The sequence below is a fragment of the Rattus rattus genome, chromosome 7 (genome assembly GCF_011064425.1).
Source record: "Rattus rattus isolate New Zealand chromosome 7, Rrattus_CSIRO_v1, whole genome shotgun sequence".
NCBI lineage: Eukaryota > Metazoa > Chordata > Mammalia > Rodentia > Muridae > Rattus > Rattus rattus.
In genome coordinates, this window is record NC_046160.1 from 8379188 (window position 1) to 8404298 (window position 25111).

Sequence of the window (25111 nt, forward strand, 5' to 3'; positions counted from 1 at the left end):
TCAACAACCACAGAAAGAGGGAAATAATCTCAGAGGAAAGACAGATAAGGGACTCGAGAGGACGTTTTAGAAATGCTAACAATGTTGAAGAAGCAAGAACTTTCAAATACATGGTGCTGCAGTCACTGTACGGAGTGGAAAGTGTTCCCAGCAAGAAACAGGAGCTTGCATTTAGAGTGAGCTCGCTGTGTGCAGAATCACACTTGTAGCCGGTAGTGGTGCTGGCGATCAGTGTTTTATTCCCACTCCCTGGTGCTCTTTCTGTTGAACCACAGCTGTACATCAACCGCCCACACAATACAGAGTAATGCAGAACCACAGGAAAACCCTGCCAAGCCTAAACCCATACGAATCGTAACCGAAACCATTAGCATTTATTTCTATCCTGCATGATGCCCTGAGCCTAGGAACTCTCACTGGTAAACTGTGCTGTCTGAGAAATGTCCCACTCAATCTCGGACATTTCAACACATGGTTCCCAGTCGGTGCTGTTGCTTGGGGAGGTTTAGGAGGTGTGGCCAAGCTGAAGAAAGACCCACCCGGGTCAGACTTGGAAAGCACAAAGCTACCCCCACTGCACGCAGTCTCTTCTCCATGTTTGCAGTCCGACATGACAATGCTCAGCTTCCGGTCTCTGCCACCACGCCTGCTGCCTGTCGCTATGACTGCACCCCACCGTCATGGTCTTACAACACTGGAGCCACAAGTCAAATAATCTGTCCTCTACGTCATGGTGTTTTATCACAGCAAAGCAAATAATAAAGTAACCTTCAGTCACGCGACGACAGGGATAATTAAGTGTGTGTGGTGTATATAGTTATTGGTTTAGTTGTGTGTGTGTGTGTGTGTGTGTGTGTGTGTGTGTGTTAGTGTGTGTGGTGTATATATACTTGTTGGTTTAGTTGTGTGTATGTGTGTGTGTATGTTTGTGTATGTGTGTATGTGTGTGTGTGTGTTAGTGTGTGTGGTGTACATACTTGTTGGTTTAGTTTTGTATGTGTGTGTGGTGTGTGTGAGGTGTATGTGGTTTAGTTGTGTGTGTGTGTATATGTGTGTATGTGTGTGTGTATGTTTGTGTATGTGTGTGTATGTGTTAGTGTGTGTGGTGTACATATTTGTTGGTTTAGTTGTGTATGTGTGTGTGTTAGTGTGTGTGGTGTATATATGCTTGTTGGTTTAGTTGTGTGTATGTGTGTGTGTATGTTTGTGTATGTGTGTGTATGTTTGTGTATGAGTGTGTATGTGTGTGTATGTGTGTGTGTGTTAGTGTGTGTGGTATATATACTTGTTGGTTTAGTTGTGTATGTGTGTGTGTGTTAGTGTGTGTGGTGTATATACTTGTTGGTTTAGTTGTGTGTGTGTGTGTGTGTGTTAGTGTGTGTGGTGTATATACTTGTTGGTTTAGTTGCGTGTGTGTGTGTGTGTTAGTGTGTGTGGTGTATATACTTGTTGGTATAGTTGTGTGTGTGTGTAAGTGAGTGTGTGTGTGCATGCGTGAATGCACATGCTTGTGAAGGCCAGATGTAAACAGGTGTCTCCCTCATTCATTCTCCATCTTATCTTTTGGGACGTGGTCTCTTACTGAATGGCTAGGCCCGTTGGCCAGTGAGCTCAGGGATGTGTCTGGCTCTGATCTCCCCACCCCCAACTTTTATATGGGCGCTAGGGATCCAAATTTCAGTCCTCATACTTGCATAGCAAGTAACTTTATTGGCGTCATCTTCCCAATAGACAGAATTATAAGTTATATATCAGGGAATCGCTCACAGAAAGAACAGAAGGATAGAGATACAACCCTCTCTCTCTCCCTCTCTCCCTCTCTCTCCCCCCCCGCCCCACTCTATTGCATATATTTACACAATAATGGCTGAGGCAAAGATAATGAATATTACCCCAAAACATTAAGAAGTGTTTGCTTAATAATGAACAAAGGGAATGATAGAATTTTCAAAATGGTTTAGAACTGAGGATAGACTTTTACAAAAAGCAATTGCTAATATTCAGAATTTAAATTATGGACCATAAGTACCTAACACTTCACATTTCACTAAATATATATATATATATATATATATATATATATATATGTCCAATCTATTCAAAGCCAGTTCAAACACAGTAGTAAACTGACAGAAACAGTTTCGTGTTGCCTATTTCATTTTTATAATCATTTGAGCTGGGAAATAACGTTGCAGAATACTTAAAACCCACAGGACACATTCACAACCAATTTTACTTTCATGGTGTAAATTCTAATGTAATCCTTAGTCAAGTCCACTCAACACATACCAAGCCAGTATGAGATGATCAGATTTCCCCCTATAAAGTTTTACTGAAAATACGGTTAAATATTTTATAAACTGGCATCAAATTCTAAGCTTTGTGCTTGATTTATTACTCAAAAACCGTTCTTTGTAGCCACAGTGATCTTAGCAACAAGTAGCAGACAAGAACCTTGCCATTAAACTTGGAGCCACACGAACAGCGGTCCTCTCTTATAGGCCTGTGAACAAATAAAATGGCCCCACAAACTAATTCAGGCAGGATGCTTTAGGGGTCCACACGTAATGATATGGACACAATTTCTCAGCAGGGGTCTTCCGGGTTTTCCCTATAAAATTCATTAAAGACTACCACTAAACATTTTTATTTCTCATAGCATCTTCATCCAACAGCCCTGAAGAGTGACATTTAAAATGGCCTAGGAAGCCTCACTATCACATGTGGAATTTCCAGTCAGCATTGTGCATCGTGAGGTGCCCTCAACGCATAAGGGAATGGGTGTCTTATTTAAATGGTTTTTCTGGCAGCACTGTCCTAGATGTGCTCTGACTCCTCAATCCTAGAAGGTCCTAAACTGCTTCAGGGGAATCCCGCTCAAGAAAAGAAAGCCACCGTCGGGAGATGCCAGACGCTGGAGCTACATCAGGTTAGAGCAGGAGTCAGTTGCCATGGTGATGTCTAAAGGGGAACCACTTCATAGTCTCTCCTCCCTTTTCACTGAGAAACTAATTCATAGAAAGTAGCATTTAACTCAGAGACAAACTTGTCCTTTCCCTCCCCGCCTCAGAAAACGAACTTGTGAGCGGGGAAGCTAGTTCCGTCTCAGCTTCTCTGAAGAGTTTATATTTGGCATACTAAGGATATTTCCAACACCATTCCTTAAATTCCTCTAAAGACCTCTCCCGTTTTCAGCAGCACTTGCCCAAGACTTCAATAAGGCTTTTTCCTTCTCAAGCTTCAATATTCTAAGTTACTTGAAAATCGTGATTTAAAAAATAGGTGCAAAAAAAATCTTTCTTAAAAAAAAAAACCTCTCACATATTGTATTCTATTCACTCACATATCTGAAATCCATATTTAATTATCATAACACTCTGAATTGTCTCAGACCATTCCTCTAAAAAATTCAGAAATGAGTTTGGTATTGATCTGTAATTACCTGCACGTCTTCCTGAATGTCACAAGTATAATCTGCTCATAGAGATTAAGGGAGGCTAGGGGCTTAGTTCAACAGCATGGCTCTGAACATTGCAAGGTCCTGGGTTCAATCCTCAACAGGACAGAGGGGAAGATGGGAGAAAGCAACAGCAGGTTATTTCCATGCACCAAATACTCTGAGTTGTATCAGGACAAATCTGAAAGGTGCGTGATTTGAAGGCAGCTCACCATTGGTTAGCTATGTGTCAGCGAACAGGCCAACCATTTATTCCAAGCCCCCAATGTTTGCATCCATAGATTAGAGCCAATGACAGTCACCCCCATAGACTTCCTGTAGGGTTTAAACTAGCTCAAGGCCATAGTCAAAGCTTGGGAACCACGGTTAGTGTAAGAGTTGGCTGCTTGTCTGCCACAGACAAAGAAAGAAAGCTAAGAACGAGCATTGTTCCAGGAGAAAGTTGGCTACGATTTCTGGCAAAGATCTAAAGAAACAAATTAGTATTCTCTCAAGAATCTTCAGCCTTGGGGCTACCTCCATGTGGGGAGAAGGTATGGAGAACTCTGAGGGAGGAGCTCTGAGCACACGGTCCCAACACAAAGCTAAAGATGTAGGTGGAGAGGATAAGCCTCAGGAATGCAACATCTGACTCTCTCTGGCACTTACCCATGATGCCACGGGGCTTACTTTAAAAATGTGGACTGTTCCATAAATGGCAAATGCTGCAAACACATAAACATCCAACACCGAGAGATGGCTACATCTGTTGTACGGGGGAATAAAGAGTTGGCAGGCAGACCAGAAAGCAACCCGAGTTGACACACAACTCACTTCAGGCTTAAAAGACAGAAAATCTGGGCTTAAATATTGGCTTTATCACTTTCTTTCTGATATAGATTCAGGCAAGCTAAACAACTTTGTATACCTAATTATCCCCTTGTACAAGTATGGGTAATATTAGTACCTGTTTCATAAAATTAATTATTGTGAAGATTAAAGGTATAAATTACTTAGGATAAAATGGGCCATATTAAGCATCAGTTGTCCAATCCATAAAATAGAGACAAAATCAATACCATCACAAGTTGCTACATGAATTTAGTACACTTTACCTATAAAATATTCAGCACATAAGTCAATAAATAGTTGGCATTTTAATTAAAATGGATGTCAAAAATAGTTTTTAAACCTGAGAATAATATTTCACAATGGAATATAAGAACAAAAAGAAACGCTGTGAAAGTCTTTACTCTCACTGTAGTGTTGAGTGGGATTACTGGGAGTCAAGAGTTACTGGTATCATAGTCATTTTCCAGTGTATAAAACACCTCTGAGTGAGTCCATCTCCTGGACCCAAAGCCAGAGTTAAAAATTAGACACTGTTTTTAAAGGACGGTGATTTTGAACCAATGCTCCTTTTAATAATCATTCATTAAAAAGTAAATATAATAGTATACAGATAATCAAAAGAACAACTTATAACCGTACTTACAGAGAAATCAATACCTTTATACATTTAAAAAGTATCTTCATAAGGACCTTGCTGTAATGGCTTTTAAAAGTACAAAATAGGGGCTGGGGAGATAGCTCAGTGCTTGCTATGCAATCAAGAAGACCTGAATTTGGTTCAGCAAATCCACATAAAAAGCTGGTGGTCTGGTGTGCTCTATAACTCCAGCACCAGGGAGGGAGAGGCCAGAAGACCCTTGGGGTTCCATGGCCATCCAGCAAAAATAGTCAGTGAAGATCCCCCAGTGAAGAGATCCTGTCTCAGAAAAACAAGGCTGAGAGATCTGTGGTTCTCAACCTTCTTAATGCTGCAACCCCTTAATACAGTTCCTCATGCTGTGATTCCCCAAATTATTTCTTTGCTACTTCAAAACTGTAATTTTGCTACTGTCATGAATCATAACATAAATATCTGATATGCAGGCATCTGATATGCAACCCCAATGGGGTCATACTCCACGGGTTGTGAATCTGAGGTTGCTCTCTGGCCTCCATGCACACATACATGTGCATGCATGCATACACACACACACACACACACACACACACACACACACAAAGTGGGTGGTGGGGGAACAAACGTTGCTATACAAATTAAATATAAGGTTAACTAATTGAGACCAACAAACAAAACTTTGATTTAGTCCGTTGGTTAACAGGGTCAGATGTCAAAGGTAACAACTAGGAAGACAAGGGTTAGTCCCAGGAAATCACTGATAAGGTAAACAAAATCACTGTCTAGGTAGTTGGGCTTGTGGAGAATACTAGATAAATTACCTTTCAACATGAGAAATGATTCTTATATCGAAACGAGAAAAAAAATAACACCCCGTGAATGATAATCAACTTTTGAGTTAAGTTTCCCTTAGCTATAGGTATTCAAACTGGAATCTTTCAAGCCTTAATCTTTACCCTAAAATTAACAAGAGACAACATTAACATTGAGGACGCATTCCGTGGAGCCTGTCACTGGGTCGTCTGTGAACTGAACTGAGGAGGGCACTTTAGTCTTTCCACCTGAGAGAGGCTAAGGATAAGAAATGGAAAGGTTTCAACAGAAAGGTGTTCTACTGGACTCTTTTAAAGACACTTCTAAGGGATGCCTGCCTAGCAGGAAACAAAGATTTAAGGCTTTGATGGAGAAGTGACACAAGTGCCAGTCTATCCGAAAACAATGTGATTAAAACAACCCCTGTGGGTTTGGAGAGATAGCCCAGAGGTTAAGAGCACTGGCTACTCTTTCTAGGGTTCGATTCCCGGCACCCACATGGTGGCTCACAGCCATCTCTAACTGGAGTCTCAGGGGATCAGATGTCCTCTTCTGGTGGACAGACAGATGTGCATGCAGATAAAACATTCACATACATAAAATTTTTTTAAAATCGTAAAAACAAACAGACGAAAAACACTTGTAAATTCTCCCAATCAGTGACTAGGAATATCTAGATAGATAGAGAGATAACATTATCTAGAAATATGAGAACCACATGTTGGTTTTAAATTCTCCAGATCATGCAATACAGAGAAGAAAATTAATATTGCTCAAGTAACTCAATATTCAAAATACTTTCAACACAGTCAATATAATCATTATCGATAAACTGTTTTATCTTTTTTTTCCCCATGTAAAATCTCTGAAACCCACAGTGTATTTTACATTTGCTACATCCTTGAGTTTGAACAAACCTAGTCGAAATGTTCTGCAGTCACATGTGGCACGCATATCTGCACTGATTTGTTTTGTCAACTTGACACAAACTGTGTTCTGAGAGGAGGGGATCTCAGTGAGGAACTGTCCCCACCAGATTGCCTTAGGCAGGTTGATTAATGTGAGGGCCCAAGCTAACCAAGGGCGGTGCCACCTTGGTCAGGTAGCCCTGGGAAATAAGAAAGGTAACTGGACGTGAGCCTGAAGCAGGCCAGGAAGTCCCAGTCCTCCGTGGTCCCTGCCTGTTCCTGCTTGAATTCCTGCCTGACTTCCCTCAGTGATGGACTTGGATCCAGACACAAACCAAATGAACCCTTTCCTCCCCACTTTGCTCTTGGCAATGGTGTTCATCATAGCATTGGAAAGGAAATCAGTATTATTTCAGACAGCAAAGTCTAGAATCCAAGTTCCCAGAAATCAGAGACGTGTGTGTGTGTGTGTGTGCGCGCACGCGCGCGTGCACGTGTGTGCGTGTGTATGTATTTATATATAAAATATAGTGACAAAAATCTAATTATATTACTATTAATAAAAGAATATGAGTATACTGAACTCAGTTCAAGCTCCAGTGATAATTTTTTAACATATAATTAGAAATTCCTAGGCAGGTGAATTCTTTCACGTATATTATAAGCCCATTTTACTATCAGTAGAGAGTTTTCATCTATAGTTACTTTTTTTTTCTTTTTTTCGGAGCTGGGGATCGAACCCAGGGCCTTGCGCTTGCTAAGCAAGCGCTCTACCACTGAGCTAAATCCCCAACCCCTATAATTACTTTTAAATCGTTTTTGTTTGCTCTGTTTTACTGAGATGGTATTTTGCTGTGTGGCTTAGGCCGGCCTTAAGCGTGTGACCTTCCTGCCTCCGTGTTGGGATTACGAGCTTGTGGCACTGTACCAGGCTTAAAAGTATTCTTCAACAGAAAGCAGATCAAAATACTATTAAATTCCTTTAATAAATCAAACGAATTATAGCTTTCTCTCTGGAATGAATCAACTCTGTATTCATCAAACATGTAATATTCCCATATTCAACTGGTGGTCACAAACAAATGGGGTTTTTTTTTTGTCCCATATTTGGTGAAAGACTGGGCCAAGTGTAGCTTCAAATACTTCATAAAAAGTTAAACTACGTTCATTATTTTTAAAAGTGTTGCCCTCCCAGGAATAATGAGGTCACTTAATGCACATTAAACAGGGATCCGGTAATGAAAACTCTGGGGAAGGCTTACTTTGTCTGCTAGGAGCTCTCGGATCTTGCTTGCTTGAACTCGGAATTTCATTAGTTGAGCCTCCAGAGCTACACAGCGTTCTTTCCAATCTATGGGTCTTTCTGGCTCAGAGGACTCCTCCATAGTTCTGAGAGAGAGAGAGAGAGAGAGAGAGAGAGAGAGAGAGAGAGAGAGAGAGAGAGGAGGGAGGGAGGGAGGGAGGAGAGAGAGAGAGAGAGAGAGAGAGAGAGAGGAGAACAGTCAATACACACATTAGTCTTGAAGATAATGCAAGAAATGACCCAATGTACTGAACGCCGTCCACACACAAGTCTTTTTTTTTTTTTTTCTTTTTTTCGGAGCTGGGGACCAAACCCAGGACCTTGCGCTTGCTAGGCAAGCGCTCTACCACTGAGCTAAATCCCCAGCCCCCACACATAAGTCTTAGATTCTGAGACGGCATTGCTTCCAGTAGAACTCTGGCCTGCGAAAGCACAGCCCAGACACAGAGTATCGTGCATAACTCTTCCCAACGGGTAAGACTTAAACTATCCACTCATAATTCACACTCGCTCTCCGATTTGCAGACATACCATAACGTGTTGGTAATAGGACAAAATAACCTATGGAAAGACCATCCCTGCGCTAGAATTATGGTTTAGATTTGCACTAGAGTGATGACCTGGTGCCACTTTGCATTTGTCTGGGCCCAGGCGAAGTCTCTCAGGCCAGAAAGCCTCTCGCTTATCTAACCAGGGAAGTTATTAGAGATCTGACAAGTACATTTTCATTTCAGGGAGAAAGAGGAAACGGATAAAGATGAAAATCAGAATCATCTGCATTTAGTAAATCTGGACGTAGTGGTTTGGCTTGGTTTGGTTTTGGTTTTTTTTCCAAGAAAAACCTTTAGCTGTCCTGGAACTCACTCTCTAGACAAAGCTGGCCTCAAATTCAGGCATCCACCTGCCTCTGCCTCCCGAGCGCTGGGATCAAAAGCATGTGCCACCTGCACGGTCTACCTGGCTGACTCAGTGTTTTCTATATCACCTGTCCTTTGGAAGGAGGTTAATTCCAGGGGGAAACCTCATCAGAGGGAGGCAGATCTAGGCCAGGGAAGCTGTCTTGCAAGTCTGAAGGACTGCTGACATCAGCAACCTGGACACTTCTTAACGGTTTGGGGCCTAATTGTATTTCTGAACGACCTTCGCCATGAAGTGCTGAAATCTGCATCAGAAATGGATTTCCCAAAGGAACCAAGCCCCAGTCTATGAGAACACATGATCATGAATACCCAGAATTCCCCAGTATTGACTGAAATATAGCCCGTTCCCTAAGCATATGCCAAATCGTAAAACCTGCACTGCAAGCTCCCTTTGGAATCCTGGCAGGGGACAGGCTGAGGCAGGAAGGTTATGGCCTATTCAAGGCCCTCCTGGGCTACACTGTAAGTTCCGGGTTCCAGGCCAGCCAAGACTACATAGATAGACCATCTCAAAAGAAAACCCACAAAACTAACAAACAAAAATCCTGCAACCTACACAAGACCAGCTTGACAACTGTTTTCCTTAAGCACAAAAATAAATGATTTGTGCTTATGATAGCTTTCACCTTAATAATGAAATTATCATCCCGTGATTTAGAAACAAACGAATGGTTCTACAAGGGCAGCAATGTTGTTATATATGTCGGGTCTGAAGAACTGAAGGAATGTTTGTGGACTGCAATCTGCAGATGGCAGGACTTGCAAATGGTTGAGCAACACAGTAACTGAATATTCCGACTGACCTGGGGGAGGGGACTGGCAGGGCATCCTGAAATCCACCTAGGAAGTTAAGGGCACCTAACAATCTTGAAGGGCTTAGAGAGTCCCATATCCAAACTTCAAAACTCAGTACAGTACCCAAGACAGTTGCGTGAAGAAAGACATTAGCAGGTTAAGGTTGAACCCAGAAATACAACTTCGTGATCACAATCAACCTGTTTCTGAAAGAGTACCAAGGCCATTGAACAGGAAAGGCAATAGTGTTTTCAACATAGGATGTGGTGCAACTAAAACTCCAGATGCTGAAAAATGAATGTAGTCTCCGCTCCCTCATTCCCGATACACAAATTAGCATAGAATGTATCAAAGGCTTAAATGTAACCCAAAGCTCTAAGAACTCAGAAAATAGATACATGAGACATCATCGAGATTTGGGAATTGTGTGCCTCTAAGGACACTATGAAGAACTTGTAGAAAAATAGCCTACGGGGGTTGGGGATTTAGCTCATTGGTAGAGCGCTTGCCTAGCAAGCACAAGGCCCTGGGTTCAGTCCCCAGCTCCGAAAAAAAGAAAAAAGAAAAAAAAATAGCCTACAAACAGATTTCTGGAAGTCAAACATGTGAGAAGAGACGTGCAGAATATGGAAATGATCCAAACAACTCAACAACAAAAACAACCTTCCAGATTTAGTGGCACATGCCTCTAAATCCCCGCACGGAGGAGGCAGAAGCAGGCAGATCTCTGTGAGTTCAAGGGCAGCCTGGTCTACAGAGGGAGTTCCGGGACAGCCAGAGTTATAGAGCAAAACCCTGTCTCAAAAACAAATCAAAAAAGGACAATCTAATTTTAATTTTTATTATTATTACTTTATACATCTGAGACTACATTTGCCCCTCCCTTTGTCTCCTCCCAGCCCTTCCCCCACTTTTTCTCTGCCCCTTTCCTCTGCCTCTCCCCAAACCCACTCCTCCATTTCTCTTCAGAAAAGGGCAAGCCTCGCCTGGATAGCAACCACACTCGGCATAGCAAATTGTAGTAAGACCTATCAAGTTGTAAGCACTTCCACTCATTAAGACTGGATGAGGCAACCCAGTGTGAGAAAAGAAAAAGGATCCCAAAAGCTGGCAAAATCAGGGTCTGGGAAGATGGTTTGCTTGCCCAAGTGCTTGCCCTGCAGGCCCGAGAAGCTGATTCAAACCTCAAACGAGAAAATGCCAGCAGTAGGATATTTTCTGGGCTGATGACTGACGTGGGTGGGCTCAGGCCATGGGGGTGGGGCAAGGTCACCCTGGTGGTCCTGAGCTGTATAAGAGGCCAGTCTGAGCAAGCTATGAGGAACAAACCATATTCCTCCATGGCCTCTGCTTCAGTCCTATCTCCAGGCTCCTCAAAGACAGACTGTATGATCTCTCTACTGTTGGCTGAAAAAAACCCTTCCCTCCCCAAGTTGCCTTCAGTCACAGTGTTTTATCACAGCAATAGACAGGTAGACAGAAATTGGACCAGAGCGTGGACTATTGCTATGATCGACGTGGTCATGTATTTTTCCATTTATCTTTTCTTTCATATATTATATCCCAATTGCAGTTTCTTCTCCTTCCACTCCCAGTTCTTCCTCCACCTTCCCAGATCCACTCCTCCTCCTCCGTTTCCCTTCGGGAAAGAGCAGGCTCACAGGGACATTAATGGAACATGCGTAATAAGTTACAATAAGACTGGGTGTATACCTTTATATAAAGGCTGGACAAGGCAACCCAGGAGAAGGAAAGGGGTCCTAGAAGCAGCTGAAAGAGACAGAGACACCCTCCCGCTCCCACTGTTAGGAGTCTGCAAGAAGACCAAGCTATACAACTGAAACATACATGGAGAGGACCTAGCTCAGACTCGCACGGGTTCCCTGATTGTTGGTCTCTGAGAGCCTCTAAAAGCCCTGCCTAGTCGATTATGTGGGCTGTGATCTTGTGGTGTCCTTGACCCCTCTGCTCCCTACAAACCTTCTGACTCCTCTCCTTCGGGGCTGAGTTTGGCCTGGTGGTTCTTTGCTTCTAAGCTACACAGGTTTGGTTTTTGGTTTTTTGTTCTTTGTTTTTTAAGGAGGATCGTGCAAGGAGTTTGGAAAAGCCATTGAGCGCAGGCCTGGCTTGTGCAGTTCCAGACGGAAGTTTGAGAGTACAGTAGGCATGGCGTTGTTGTGCCCCGTGTTAAAATTATCCTTGTATCATTCAAATGCGGATCTCTGTGCCCCCATATCTGGTTACAATCCTTATTCTAAGTATCCCGTGCCTGAATGTTGTACAGGCATTGCTCCCCCATTTGTTCCCTGATTGGTCAATGAAAAAGATGATCAGCCAATGACTGAGCAGGGATGAGAATGGGGCTGGACTTCTTCCCAGTGAAGGGAGGAGGGAAGGACAAAAAGTAGGAGAGGGGAGAGAGTCCAGGAGACGCCTTGAGAAAACGCCTTGAGAAAACGCTGAGAGCCTAAAGAGCCAGATCAGTTCTAAAATACAAGTATCATTGGAATTTTGACAGAAAGCCTGATTATTTTAGAGGACTAAAATAGAGCAATATTGCCTAGTCGATGTGCCCTTAAAACTTGTCATTTAGGGGTTGGGGATTTAGCTCAGTGGTAGAGCGCTTGCCTAGCAAACGCAAGGCCCTGGGTTCGGTCCTCAGCTCCGAAAAAAAGAAGAAAAAATTGTCATATAAATATAATAGTCCAGTCTCAATTATTTGGGAGCTCCTGGGTTAAGAGGAAAACTGTAACAAACATTTATAAATTGCAACTAACAGAATACCTTAAAAACTTCATTGGGGCCATTCAATACTTTGGATTAAGAATCTGGGCAGCTGGGGTTGAAGAATCAGCTGTGATAGAAAGGACCAGAACCACCGAAGTGAAACCTTTGTTTTGCTTGGACAATCAATGCTGGTTAGATAGAGCTGAGACTCTTAGTAGTGATGAAGACACCAGCATTACTGAGGTAAGTTTTTCCGGGAATATTTCCTTAGGGTCAGCGCACAGAAGCTGTGGTCCAAAGAAGGTCAGGGCTGCCACTCGTGCTGGCAGACATGGTAATGAATAAAGAGTCACCCAGATAGTGCTGGTTTTGAAGGCATGAAGGGGTCAGGGAGAGCAGCTGAGGCTGGGCACTGGGAGAGGACACAAGAGGTCCTTGCCAAGGTGCAGCGTCAGTTGCAGTGGAAGCACCAGGATTGAAGTGTTCGTGGAGACAAGCTGGGCGAGGCTTGTGCTCGTTGCAGCGGACTACTGGAGACGGCTGTGCTAAGGGGCAACTACCAAGGAACAGCAGCGGCTGTGAACTGGCCTCAACCTGAGCCGTGCTTCATGAGGTGTGGACGGCAGAGCCACAGAGGGAGAGCTGCTGATGCCCTCTGGAGCCCAGAAGATCGTGAGTGACGAGTGCCGAGTGACACATGCCTGATACGGAGCTTTACATGGTTTGACTGTGGTTTGGTGTGAATTGAATGCGACCGTTCTCCCTTCTTGGAGTAAGAAAGTGCCTAACATTTTTTATTTTATAGGCACCTACAGTTAAAGGACTTTGGGGTGTTTGTTTGTTTGTTTGTTTGTTTGTTTGTTTTTGGAGGGACTGAAAATTTTAGAGACTTTGGAATTTTAAGTGTTGAAATTTTTTAAAGACTATGGGACTTTTAGAAGTGGGGATGTTTCATTTTAATAGAAACATGACATCTTGGAGACAAGAGAGAAAAGGTTATGGTTTAATGGTGATGTGTTTTGTGTCAATTTGACAAGGCGCTAACTGGGTTCTTGGGTTTTGTCAAGTTGAGACAAGGCAGAGTTATCTGGGAAGAGGAACTTCACCTGAGAAAACTGACCCCATACAGACTGCCTGGAGGCAAGTCTGTGGGGCGTTTTCTTTATCCAAGGTGGGTGGAGGCAAGAGAGGAAAGGCCTTGGTTTAGTAGTGATGTGGTTTTGTGTTGGGTTGACAGAAAAAAAAAAAAATGTGTGTGCCCAGCCCACAGGGAGCTGTGCCACCTCTGGACAGTTCCTGAATTGTACAAGAAAGCAGTCTGAGGGGTTGGGGATTTAGCTCAGTGGTAGAGCGCTTGTCTAGCAAGCGCAAGGCCCTGGGTTCGGTCCCCAGCTCCGAAAAAAGAAGTAAAAGAAAAAGAAAAGAAAGCAGGCTGAGCACAGCGTGAGAATGCCGCGATGAGGCTTTCCTCTTTGGTCTGTACTTTAGTTCCTGCTCCACAGGTTCCTGCCCTGCCTGAGTTCCTGTCCTGACTCTTCTTCATGACGGACTATAAGGACTATAACCGTAAGCTAAAATAAACCCTCTCCTCCCCCAAGCTGTTTTTGGATATAGTAATTATCACAGCAATATAAAGCTAACTAGTACAAACACGCATGTGTGCATACACACACACACACACACACACACACACACACACACACGTGCAGACATGAACATGCGCGTGAACGCACAATGAGAACAGAAGCTCTCCAAAGGAAATCTATAAATGGTCAATAAGCACACAAAAACTTCTCTGCATCTTTAACTACGAGAAAAAACTCGGAGAGTAAGTAAAAATCAAGTCATGAGGTCACTCCGCTTCACCCCATCTGGCTCAACATGAAGCAAAAAAGAACATGGACCAACAAAGACTGATGAGACTGTGCAGAGATCGGAACTCCTGCATATCACTGGTGCTCTAAAATGTCATAGCTACATTGGAGATGTCAAACAGATGTTCCTCAGAGGTTTCAGGTTATGTTATGGTCCACACTTCCAGGAAACAGTGTATGAAATGTCCAGAACAGACAAATCCAAAGACAAAACGCAGGTCAATGGTTGCCAAGGAGATGAGAAGGCAATTGTGACTACCAACAGGCTTAGAGCAGTGGTTCTCATCCTTCCTAAAACTGCGACCCTTCAATATAATTCCTCATGTTGTGGTGACTCCCAACCATAAAATTATTTCTGTTGCTACTTATAACTACAATTTTGCCACTGTTATGAATCATAATATAAATTCCTGTGTTTTCTGATGCTCTAAGGTGACCCCTGTGAAAGGTTCATTCTGCCTCAAAGGGGTCTCGGACCCACAGGTTGAAGAAGCACTGGCCTAGAGTTTCTTAGTGGGGAGGAAGAACTATTCTAGAACTGGAGAGTGACGACTGCACAACCTTGCACATATGCCCAAATTCCCTAAGCTATACAGCGTTAAAGGTCGCTTTTATGGTTTGTGAATTGTATCTCAATTAAAAAGAACATATACAAACAAAGAATGGGTATATGCTAAGACCACATTTACAGATTTAACCATTTATTATTAGTCATTATCCCTGCCAGGAATCGCACTGATAACTCAAATAATAGAGAAGTAACTGTTAACCTCACCTATGAAAGTACAGTGCACATCTCTTACCTAGAGCTTTGCTACGAAAATGATACAAGAAAATTCAAAATGAAATACATCTATTTGTCTTTAGCTGTGGTGGCTACACATGTTTATGATGAAGTAGAAAAGCTTTAAGATTACCACAAATTTGACATCTTTGGTGCCCAATAATCAAGTCATAATAAAAGAAATTCAAGACTTGAGTTTGGTTTTGTGATGGCTCCAGGTCTAGGCAGGAGATATCCTGGGTCACTCTGCAATTCTGTAACTCTGTGGAAGGCAGCACCTGGCTGGTTACGAATGGCTTTGGGGCTATAATCCACTTCTAAAAATGTCCTAAATTTTGAACTCTAAGGGGATCTACCTTCTCTGCAGGGGGCAGACAAAAGCTGAGGTTTTCCAAAGACCTCCAGTGACTTCAGAAATATTTACTGGCACAAAATAAACAGTTTATAGTTGTGGAGTGAACGCTCTTTTCTCTGAATCTCTGACTTCCTGTTTCTTTTCCAAATCCTAAAAGGGGGTGGGGGGAGGTTTAAAAAGAGGAAAGTCCTAGGGAGGGAGAGAGAGAAGGAAAGAGAGAGGGAGGGAGGGAGGGAGACAGGGAGGAAAGAAGGATACTACCTAGGCTCACGCTGTTGAAATTTAGACAAACCCTTAAACCCCATATATTCTCTATAACAGTTTGGGCTGTGGGTTATGTCTTTTTCCCCTCTAATGCAGAAAAGATGTCTTTCGTAACTAGACTGAAGCATGCCTTGTTTAAAGAACCTCACCACCACCTAGCCCTACTTGGGCCATGCCTGCCCTTCTGTGGCACTGCCCTGAACAGCCTACTCCTCGTTCCACACTCCTCCTGGACACACACACACACACACACACACACACACACACACACACACACTCAGGGCCGTGAGGTCCAGGCTTGGAAAGACTGGCACTTCCAAAAAGAAGCCAGCGACCCGCACGTAGTCCGGCAGGAGGAGAGTTTTTGCAAGGCAGAATGCCTCAACTCCTCCGGGGGCAGCTTCATTTCGGGGCATGTCACCTTAGGGCGCTCTGGCGTCGGGCGGTTGGGCGGTCGGGCGGTCGGACGATCGATCGGGCAAGCGGAGGTGTTAAAAATGAAAAGCTGGTCCCGGGGTCCCCTCACAGTACGACTCCTCAGAAGCGCAGGCCAAACAGTAGCATCGCCTATGGGACCCACGGCGCGCGGGGACGCGGGGCTGCCCCGCAGCTCCCCTGCCCGACGACCCCCGACAGTGCCACAAGTCCGGGCCCCGCTTTTATAACAGAACGTCACAGGAGCCCAGGGTACGTAGAGCCGTCCCCAGCCCGCTTGTGCGGGCAACCCGGGACCCGGGCCGAGCCAGGCGCGCGGCGTTCAGCGCTGCATCCCCTGTCCCGCTCAGCCCGCCCCGCCGCCCGGACCCGGGACTGCATGGTCCCCGGGGTGAGGGACCCGGGAGGCTCGGCCTCCTCCGCGCACTGCCTACCTGCCCACCTCTGCGGCGGCGCCCGATGTCCCGGCTCGCCTGCCACCCGGCTCCGCCGGCTTCCCCGGCTCTCAGCCCGCGCCAGCCGCACTCGGAGCCCGGAGCGGCCGGGACAGCACCGCCTCCTGCGGGATTGGCGGCCGGAGTGGCTAATCGGAAGGCACCGCCGACCACCTGGCGTCACTGGAGGAGGTGTTTATAACTTTGGCTCCTCCTGGTGCCCCTCGGAGTAGGGAGCTCTGACTCGAGGTGTTCCCACTGTCTTCCCCACACCTAGAGTTCAAGGCCCGATGACTCGTTTAGTCGCCCTTTTTCCACTCCCTTTGCTTCGATTGGACCTGTGGACCACCCTCTTGGATAGTCTCTAGGCGTGAACTCTCTCCTCTTGCCATTCCTTCGTCTTTCTGCATTTACTAGCGTAAGTGTGCACTTTGCCAAAGGCCTTTATTGTCTTCCAGGTGCTTAAATGGCCGAGAACAGATTCCGTGTGTAGCCTGAAGATCCTCCCTCGTACTCGTGCAAGTTTAGTTTTCACCGTTGCTTCTCACACCTCGGGTGACTGTGGTCTGAAGCCCGAGGAACCCAGCTGGGAAGGTTGACCTGCTGTCTCCTGCCCCTCTTTTTAAAGTTCTATCTCTCCTCTCAGCCCAGTTTAGTCCCACATACTGGAACCTCTGCTCCTGTTTTTGCCCTCAGAACGTCCCGCTTTTGCCGCTCCTGGCATGCACACATTCTCCTGACCTACTGTTGCAACCATTAGCCTTTCAAAGGGAGGATCTGTGATGTTCCTTTGCAAATCGCACAAAAGCATATTGCATGAGCACATGAATGATAAATCCGGTTGGATTTCACATCCCAAGCAGGGGCCTAGAGAGGCCAGTCTTGGGAGAGGTGAAGGGACCACAGAGGGAGGGAGAGGGAGGGGCGGGGAGGGGAGGAGAAAAAAGAGGAGGGACAAATTCTGGATCTTAGAGGTAATCTTTCCCCAGGTCACCAAACTAGGTCAGACAAATTACTCTCTTTGATACAGTTAACTAATAGGCATCAGAAGGCTTTTCCCACTTCGGTCTTTTTACAAAAGAAAAAGTCAACCTTATATAGAAAAAAAATCACTAAAGTGATAAATTTTGCAAAGTTTCTTAGAGGGAGAGCCGTAAGTGAAAACAAATAAGGCCAGCCAGCAAGCACCAGGCGTCCATGTTTCTTCCAGATGAGCACTAATTTTGGACTGGATCCCAGACAACCCCCACACGTCAAATTCCTTCTGCCTTCTGTGGGAGCTGATGATGCATATCATATGAAAAATTGTCTCCAAACAGCCTTGGCAACCAAGCAGGCTGGACTGGGCTCATTTTACAGAGTTAAATCAACAGTTAAAGTAACTTGCATAATTTAGCACAGCTAGTCAGTAGAGACCCAGCGAGAGAAAGACAGAGGATGCCAAAATAGAATCACTTCCGTTTGTGAGTCAGAAATACTAAATAAACTAGTGAGCTGAGTGAATACGTTCAGTCATAAAAAACAGCTTTCTCGACATGACTGCCATCCTTGTAAGGCTCAGCCAACATTTACTTACAGTCACCTTTTTTCTAGAAACATGACAAACTGAATTTGGCTATGGGTTTTTTCTTTTTTCTTTTTTCTTTTCTTTTTTTTTTGTTTTTGTTTTTGTTTTTGTTTTTAAGTGCAATAGCTTCTTGTTTCTGACTGGAAAACAAAAGCCAACAACCAAACACCCCAAGTGCCACGTGATATAACAGAATATTATTCAGCGCTAACAAGAAGTGGAAGCTGGGAAGCCTGTAATCTCAGCTCCTGGGAGCTGGACATAGAAGGATCAAGAGCCTTGTCAGCTACGTAGTGAATCTGAGGCCAGCCTGGGCTACATAAGACTGAAGAGACAGACAGGGTGATGGGGGAGAGAAATCAAGCTACATGTTGAATAAGCCTTAGAAAATACACTAGATGAAAAGAGCCAATCACAATATTGGAAATATATAATTCCATAAATATGGGATGCTCAGAAGAGGTTAAGTCCACAGAGATGGAAAGTGGATTCACGATTACCCTGGGCTGAGAAAGATGCAGATGTTAGTCTAGGGCAGTAGTTCTCAACCTGTGGGTTGCAACCCCTTTGGGGGTTAAACAACCCTTCACAAGAATCACCTAAGACCATTAGAAAACACAGGTGTTTACATTGTGATTCACAACAGTAGCAAAATTGCAGTTAAGAAGCAGCAACTAAAATACTTTTGTGGTTGGGGGTCAGCACATGGGAACTGTATTAAAGGCTTACAGCCTCAGGAAGGTTGAGAAGCAATGGTATAGGGGAATGAAGTGCTTTGGGGTGGGGGGAGTAATGAAGGTTTGGAAAGTTCCATAACTTACATCTCTGAGTACACTAAAAGCCATGACCATGTATAACTTAAACGGATAGTTGTGTTCTCTGAGAGACACAACTCGAAGGTATTTTTAGGGGCAGGAGAGATGGCTCAGTGGTAGAGTGCTTGCCTAACAAGCACAAGGCCCTGGGTTCAGTCCCCAGCTCCGGAAAAAAAAAAAAAAAAAAAAAGAATGACTTGCCTCAAGGGAACAAGTGTACACATGACAAACCTGCCCCTCTTTTAGACAGTACAAATTCATTCACAATGGAAGAACCTCCATGACCCAATTACCTTCCCCCAGGCTTCATGCCCTAAAGATCTTATCACACCACCACTACCCTACTGATCACCAAGTTTCTATCTCATGAACTCTAGGGGAACAAATATAACCTAAGGAGAGCAGTATACCCCAGTGCCTGGGGCATGATGACTTTCTTGATCCTTGGGTTTTGATGAAGACAAAACTCTCTGACCTCACCCCATAGGGTAACCCGTGTCCCCACTATCACTGCATCTGTGGGCAGCCCCCATCAGTGGTAACAGGCTAAGCTCTAAACTTTCAGAGCTCATGAGAGTTTAATGGGCATCAGTAAGTCCTCAAAGATGATGTGTTGCTTGTTTTGTGGGGGTTTTGTTTGTTTTAAGATACCGCATAAGAAAGCTGCATAGGAAACTAGTGCCCCAGTGGTCTAGGAACATCAAATGTGGGGCTAGGAAGATGATTCAGTGAGTACAGACACGTTACCTGTGGTTGCAGTACAATCCTAGGGAGCTGGGTTTAATTCTGGAAGCCATGTAAAGGCAGAATGAGAGACGCAGCTCCACAAAGCTGTCCTCTGATTTCTATCTGTACATGTCTGTTACACACATAGAGGTCTTGTTCACATGGCTGCCATTCTATTGTAGAATTTTATTCTAGCTGACAACTGAAGTCCTCCCTTTGTTTTTGTGTTGCATAACATGACATCTTATGCCAGAAGAAAAAGAACAGAAAACAGAGCAAAACTGACCACAGTGTCCCCAAAGACTAACAGTTAGAAAGGGACATGTTAAAAGAACATTGTCATGTGATGTGGTCACTGCAAAGTGGACAGGATCTTTAAGACACATGGGGAAATGTTAACAAGTAAGGAGATGGGACCTGAACTGGAACAAGGTTTAGTTCATCAAAGGATCTGTTACTACAGAATCACAGTTCATCAAAGGACCTGTTACCACAGTATGAGAGCTCATCAAAGGGCCTGTTCCTACAGTATCAGAGCTCATCAAAGGACCTGATACTACAGTATCACAGTTCATCAAAGAGCCCAGAGCTCATCAAAAGACCTGTTACTACAGTGTCACAGTTCATCAAAGGACCTGTTACTAAAGTATCAGAACTCATCAAAAGACCTGTTAGTACAGTATTAGAGCTCATCAAAGGACTTGTTACTACAGTATCAGAACTCATCAAAGGACCTGTTACTACAGTATCAGAGCTCATCAAAGGACCCGTTACTACAGTATCAGAGTTTATCAAAGGGCCTTGTTACTACAGTGTCATAGTTCATCAAAGGACCTGTTACTACAGTACCAGCGGCAGGGACAAACTCAGAAGGCATGCACCTGTGGATATGAGTATATGAATGGACCAGTGATGGTTACAGTAATGTCTGTAAAGGAGATCGAAGCACCCTGGCAGTTGTAGGATCTGAGATGTAGCTTCCATTGAGAGTCTCAAACCTAACAGCTAACACTGGGGTGTTGAGCTAGATCCACCTCAGCACAACCCCTCAGTTAAAACCTAGTGCCTGTGGAATGTACCATGGAATCTTTCAGCAACTTGTAAGTTGAAAAGACATTTGGTTCCACCAATCAGATTCAAGTATGGTACTAGTGTGCTTGATAGAAGTTAGAATCTTGATAGAAGCTTGCAGGACACATTTTTAGAAAAGTAGCAGAGACACAGTGGGGAAAATCAGAGGAATAGGCAGATAAAGAGAGGGAAAGGAACCATGAGAAAGAACCACAGAGGAACACAGGAAAGTCGGTGCTTGAACACAACAGGCTGGGTTCTCTGCAAAGTAACTGGATGACTTGGCAACCACGTTTTGAAATAACAATTGAAAAACTAATTGTTTGCATCTTAGGTTTTTTTTTTAAATATTTATTTATTTATTCTATGTGTAAGTACACTATAGCTGTCTTCAGACAAACCAGAAGAGGGCATCAGATCTCATTACAGATGGTTGTGAGCCACCATGTGGTTGCTGGGATTTGAACTCAGGACCTCGGGAAGAATAGTCAGTGCTCTTAACCGCTGAGCCATCTCTCCAGCCCCCTTGCATCTTGTTTTTAATGCCTTTTCCTTTAGTTAACCATATTTATAGAGTCACTTCATATTTGGGACTTCATTGCTAAAACTCTGTTACATACTAAATTGGTATAAAAATATTGTAAAGTGACCACTGACATTTTGTTAATATTTTATTTCCTGTTTATAAAAACAATACTGGGTTTTTTTTTCCATTGGGACATGTAAAAAATAGAGAAAATAGAGAAATCTAAAATTACCTTAAATCTGTCATTTGTAAAAACTGTGTGTGCATGTGTGTGTGTGTTTGACATGCTCGTGTATGTGTGTGTGTGTGTTGTGCATGCACACGCACATTCGAGTGTGTGAGTGCATGTATACTCACATGTGGGGCCAAGCATCAGTGTATTCCTCAGTCTCTCTACCCTGTCTTTTTACGCTGTATCCCTGGAGCTAACCACTTGACTAGATTGTCTGGCTAACAAGCTCTAGTCATGCCCTGCCTCTGCCTTCCCATTTCTGGAGTTGAGGCGTGTGCATCCACACACACCCCTTTTTATGTGGGCGTCAGGGATCAGAACCCAGGTCCTCATGGGTACATAGTAAGCACATTGCTGACTGAGCCATGTCCCCCGGCCTCTAAGTCTTTTTCTCTACACATACATCATGTTTTCTCTTAATATGAAGTTAGACTAAATTCACATATTTGTCTTGCTTTTACACGTTATCCCTTGTCTTGAAATATTATTTGAAAACATTTTAAATGGCTTGTTAATTGTCCACCATAGGGTTCCACACTGATATAGTTAACATTTCTGTCGTTACTCTACTATTAGGTTATGTTAAGAAGCAATTATTGGCCTTTCATATCAATGTTATTGGAAAGAAAAACCTTAATTTAAATGTATCATTCGTTTTGGTTCTGAGTCTAACTGGATTGGAAACTGGCAGGCTTATCCGGTCTGAAGCCAGCAGGCCACATTTCACCACATGACAGCTATGACTAAGGCATAGCACAAAACTGTGAACTTACTTAAAATATGATGGGAATTTTTTACAGCTTTTTGTAATTCAGTCGTGTAGCACTTGAGTCATGAACTTGTAGACGAAAACATTGTGTTGCAGCGCCGAAAGACTAGACACACCTGTTAGAGGAAAGAGTTCTATTTCAAACTCCAAGTCTTCCTACTTTGCACAATAAGTGTTAGTATCACAGTGTGTACTACTAGTGCAGGCAAAACCAAACCAAAACCAAACCAAAACCAAACCAAAACCAAACCAAAACCAAAGCAGAACCAAAGCAGAACCCGCCAGTTCTTCCTACAGCCTCACATGGCCCACACCAGCACAGACGCATCAGGATGACTGTGAACATGACTTCTGTCTGTTCACCATCCAGCTACGTGGTTAGAATTCAGGGCGGCCCTGCCTTTTTTACTTTAGTGGCAGAAGTGGCATCATTTGGCATGAGCATCCTTAATGAAAAAGACAAAGACAGCTCTGGAAATCTGAGAATGATGGGGGAGGTCAGGAGGGAGGGAAGGAACTTGGTGTTGTTTTGCTAGCTGACCACACTGTCGCACTGCCTTCTCAATGTTTTTATTTAATCACATAGACAGGGCTACCCTCAGCCTTGGTCAGAGAAGCAGTTGGGCAGAGGTTAATACGAGACTCATGTCTGGTTACAGTGTATCATCTCTGCTCGGATGGAGAGGGGAACCGAGGCTGGAACACAGGTGAGGGGTGGGGGGTGAGGGGAGTGGGAGGGTGGGGTGAGGGGGGTGGGGTGAGGGGAGTGGGAGGGTGGGGGATAGGGGTGGGAGGGGGGGGGTTGCGGGTGGTGGGGGGGGTGTTGGAGACAGCAGGCCGTGAGTGAACTTGACCAGAAACAGGCTTTTTGGGAGACAGGCTTCACTGAGTAGCTGGTGTAATTGGGAGGAACAAAGACTATTTAAACCTTGGGAGGGTTAGTAGCGGGTATGGGGTTAGTGTAAGTCTCCGCTCTGAACTGGAGAGCTGGGGATGTCTCATTTGCATAAGAAAGAATTCCAGGTGCTTGCTAAACTAGGGGAGGGGAAGTCTAACCTGGCTACTGGGCTATATGACCTCCTCCAAGGGACAAAGGTGGGGGCACAGGTCTGTGTACACAGGGAAATGCAGGCCTGGTGTTGGGGGTGTGTGGCAATCCTATTCCTGCTGAATTCATGGGGCTTTCTCTGGGGCTGCTTCCCATCCTCCAGCCCCACAGTGTTGAGAATAAGTGACTGATCAACTCTGAATGTCTGCAGCAAGTCTCCTGCAAAAGGCTCAGGCACTATCTTGGAAAAGGAGGTAAGAAGAACATAAGAGCCGGAAGCTGTGAAATGCTGTCTTCTGTATCTGACGTGGTCACTACACTCGAGACTCACACCGCTCTGGTTGCTTGCTCGAGACCTACACAAGATCAAGCCAGTCAAAACTCCGTGAATGGGAGAGGGACTTGCAAGGCTCTGTTCCTCAGATGAGAAGGTATTGGAGCTCCTGTGAATCATTTTCCCTTGGGAATGTCATCCCTGGCAGCTTGCCCACAGTCCAGTAAACATTTATCCACATACTGCCAGCATGAATTGGACTCAGTGGGGTATTGGGAGGAGGAAGGTGGGGGGAGGGGAGGGGGAAGGGAGGGGGGAGAGAGAGAGGAGTAGTGTGACATTGGGGGAGGAATGTGCTGAGGCAGTCCAGGAAGAATTGAAGGGAGTGGGGAAGGTATGTATCAACCTTTGTCAGCCTTCCTAATGCTGTGACCCCTTAATAGAGTTCCTCCTGTTTGTGGTAACCCCTGACAACAAAATTATTTCATTACTTCATAATGTAAATATCTGATATGTGACCCCTATAGGGCTCACGATCCACAAGTAGAGAACCACTGGTACACTGGTATAGATGACAAAAATACATTTTGTGTGTGTGTGTGTGTGTGTGTGTGTGTGTATGAATTTTTCAAAGAAAAATATTTTAAGATCTCCATGTGGGTTTGACACTACAGTTTAATCAGGGTGTTAAGGAGAGGGTACGAGGTATCACAGGCAGTCCTGAGTGGCCTGCTGGACGGAAACCATCTTACAAAACGACAATGCCAGGCAAGATCGCTATGCTCCTTGGATAAAATGAAACCAAAACCAACACAACAAAAAAATTAAAACATTATCTCACAATTCTGAAAAGCACAAAAGGAAAAAAAATTCCCGAAACCTCCCAAATTGACTACTGCCTCTTAATCAGGCCCCACTTTGCCATTCCTACAGTCTTCTAACCTTTCCAGTGAGAAGTCCTGTAGTATCTAATCATAGAGCTATCTGTGCTTCTTTTTTTTTTTTTTTTTGTCTTGTATTTTTGTTTGAGACAGAACCATGATATGTTGTCCAGTCTAATCTTATACTCTTTCCTCAACCTCCCCCCTGGCTGAGATTCCAGGGTCATGTTATGGTGCCCGACTGTCTTCATTTCTCTTTTCGAGAGATGTTCAAATGAATTATTTATTTATTGGTTTTTCAAGTCAGAGTTTCTCTGTGTAGCCCTTACTATCTTGGAACTCACTTTGTAGATCAGGCTGGCCTCAACCTCATAGAGATCCACCTGCCTTTGAATCCCTGATTGCTGGGATCAAATGTGTGTACCACCACCGGCCAGCTTTACTTAAAAAAAAAAAAAAGAAAGAAAGAAAGCACACGTTTAGCCAAGTGGTGGCGGCGCTCGCCTTTAGTCCCAGTGCTTAGCAGGCAGAAACAGGCTGGTCTCTGAGTTCAGAGTCAGCCTGCTCTACACATGAGTTCTAGGACAGGCAGGGCTACACAGAAAGACTATCTCTAAAAACCAGCCAACCAAACAAAGAAAACATACATATCAAAAATTAAAATATAATTACATTGTTTTTTCCCC

General features: G+C 44.2%; 1 protein-coding gene across 1 annotated transcript in view; it reads right to left on the reverse strand.

The window, feature by feature from the left end:
- The window catches only part of Plekhh2 (pleckstrin homology, MyTH4 and FERM domain containing H2), a 104611-nt gene extending 87992 nt beyond the window's left edge, over positions 1 to 16619 (reverse strand). The window contains 2 exon segments of the mRNA XM_032908753.1: positions 7888 to 8014; positions 16517 to 16619. Coding sequence (XP_032764644.1) covers positions 7888 to 8010 — 123 coding nt within the window. The 5' untranslated portion in view covers positions 8011 to 8014; positions 16517 to 16619.
- Positions 16620 to 25111: the final 8492 nt, after the last annotated feature.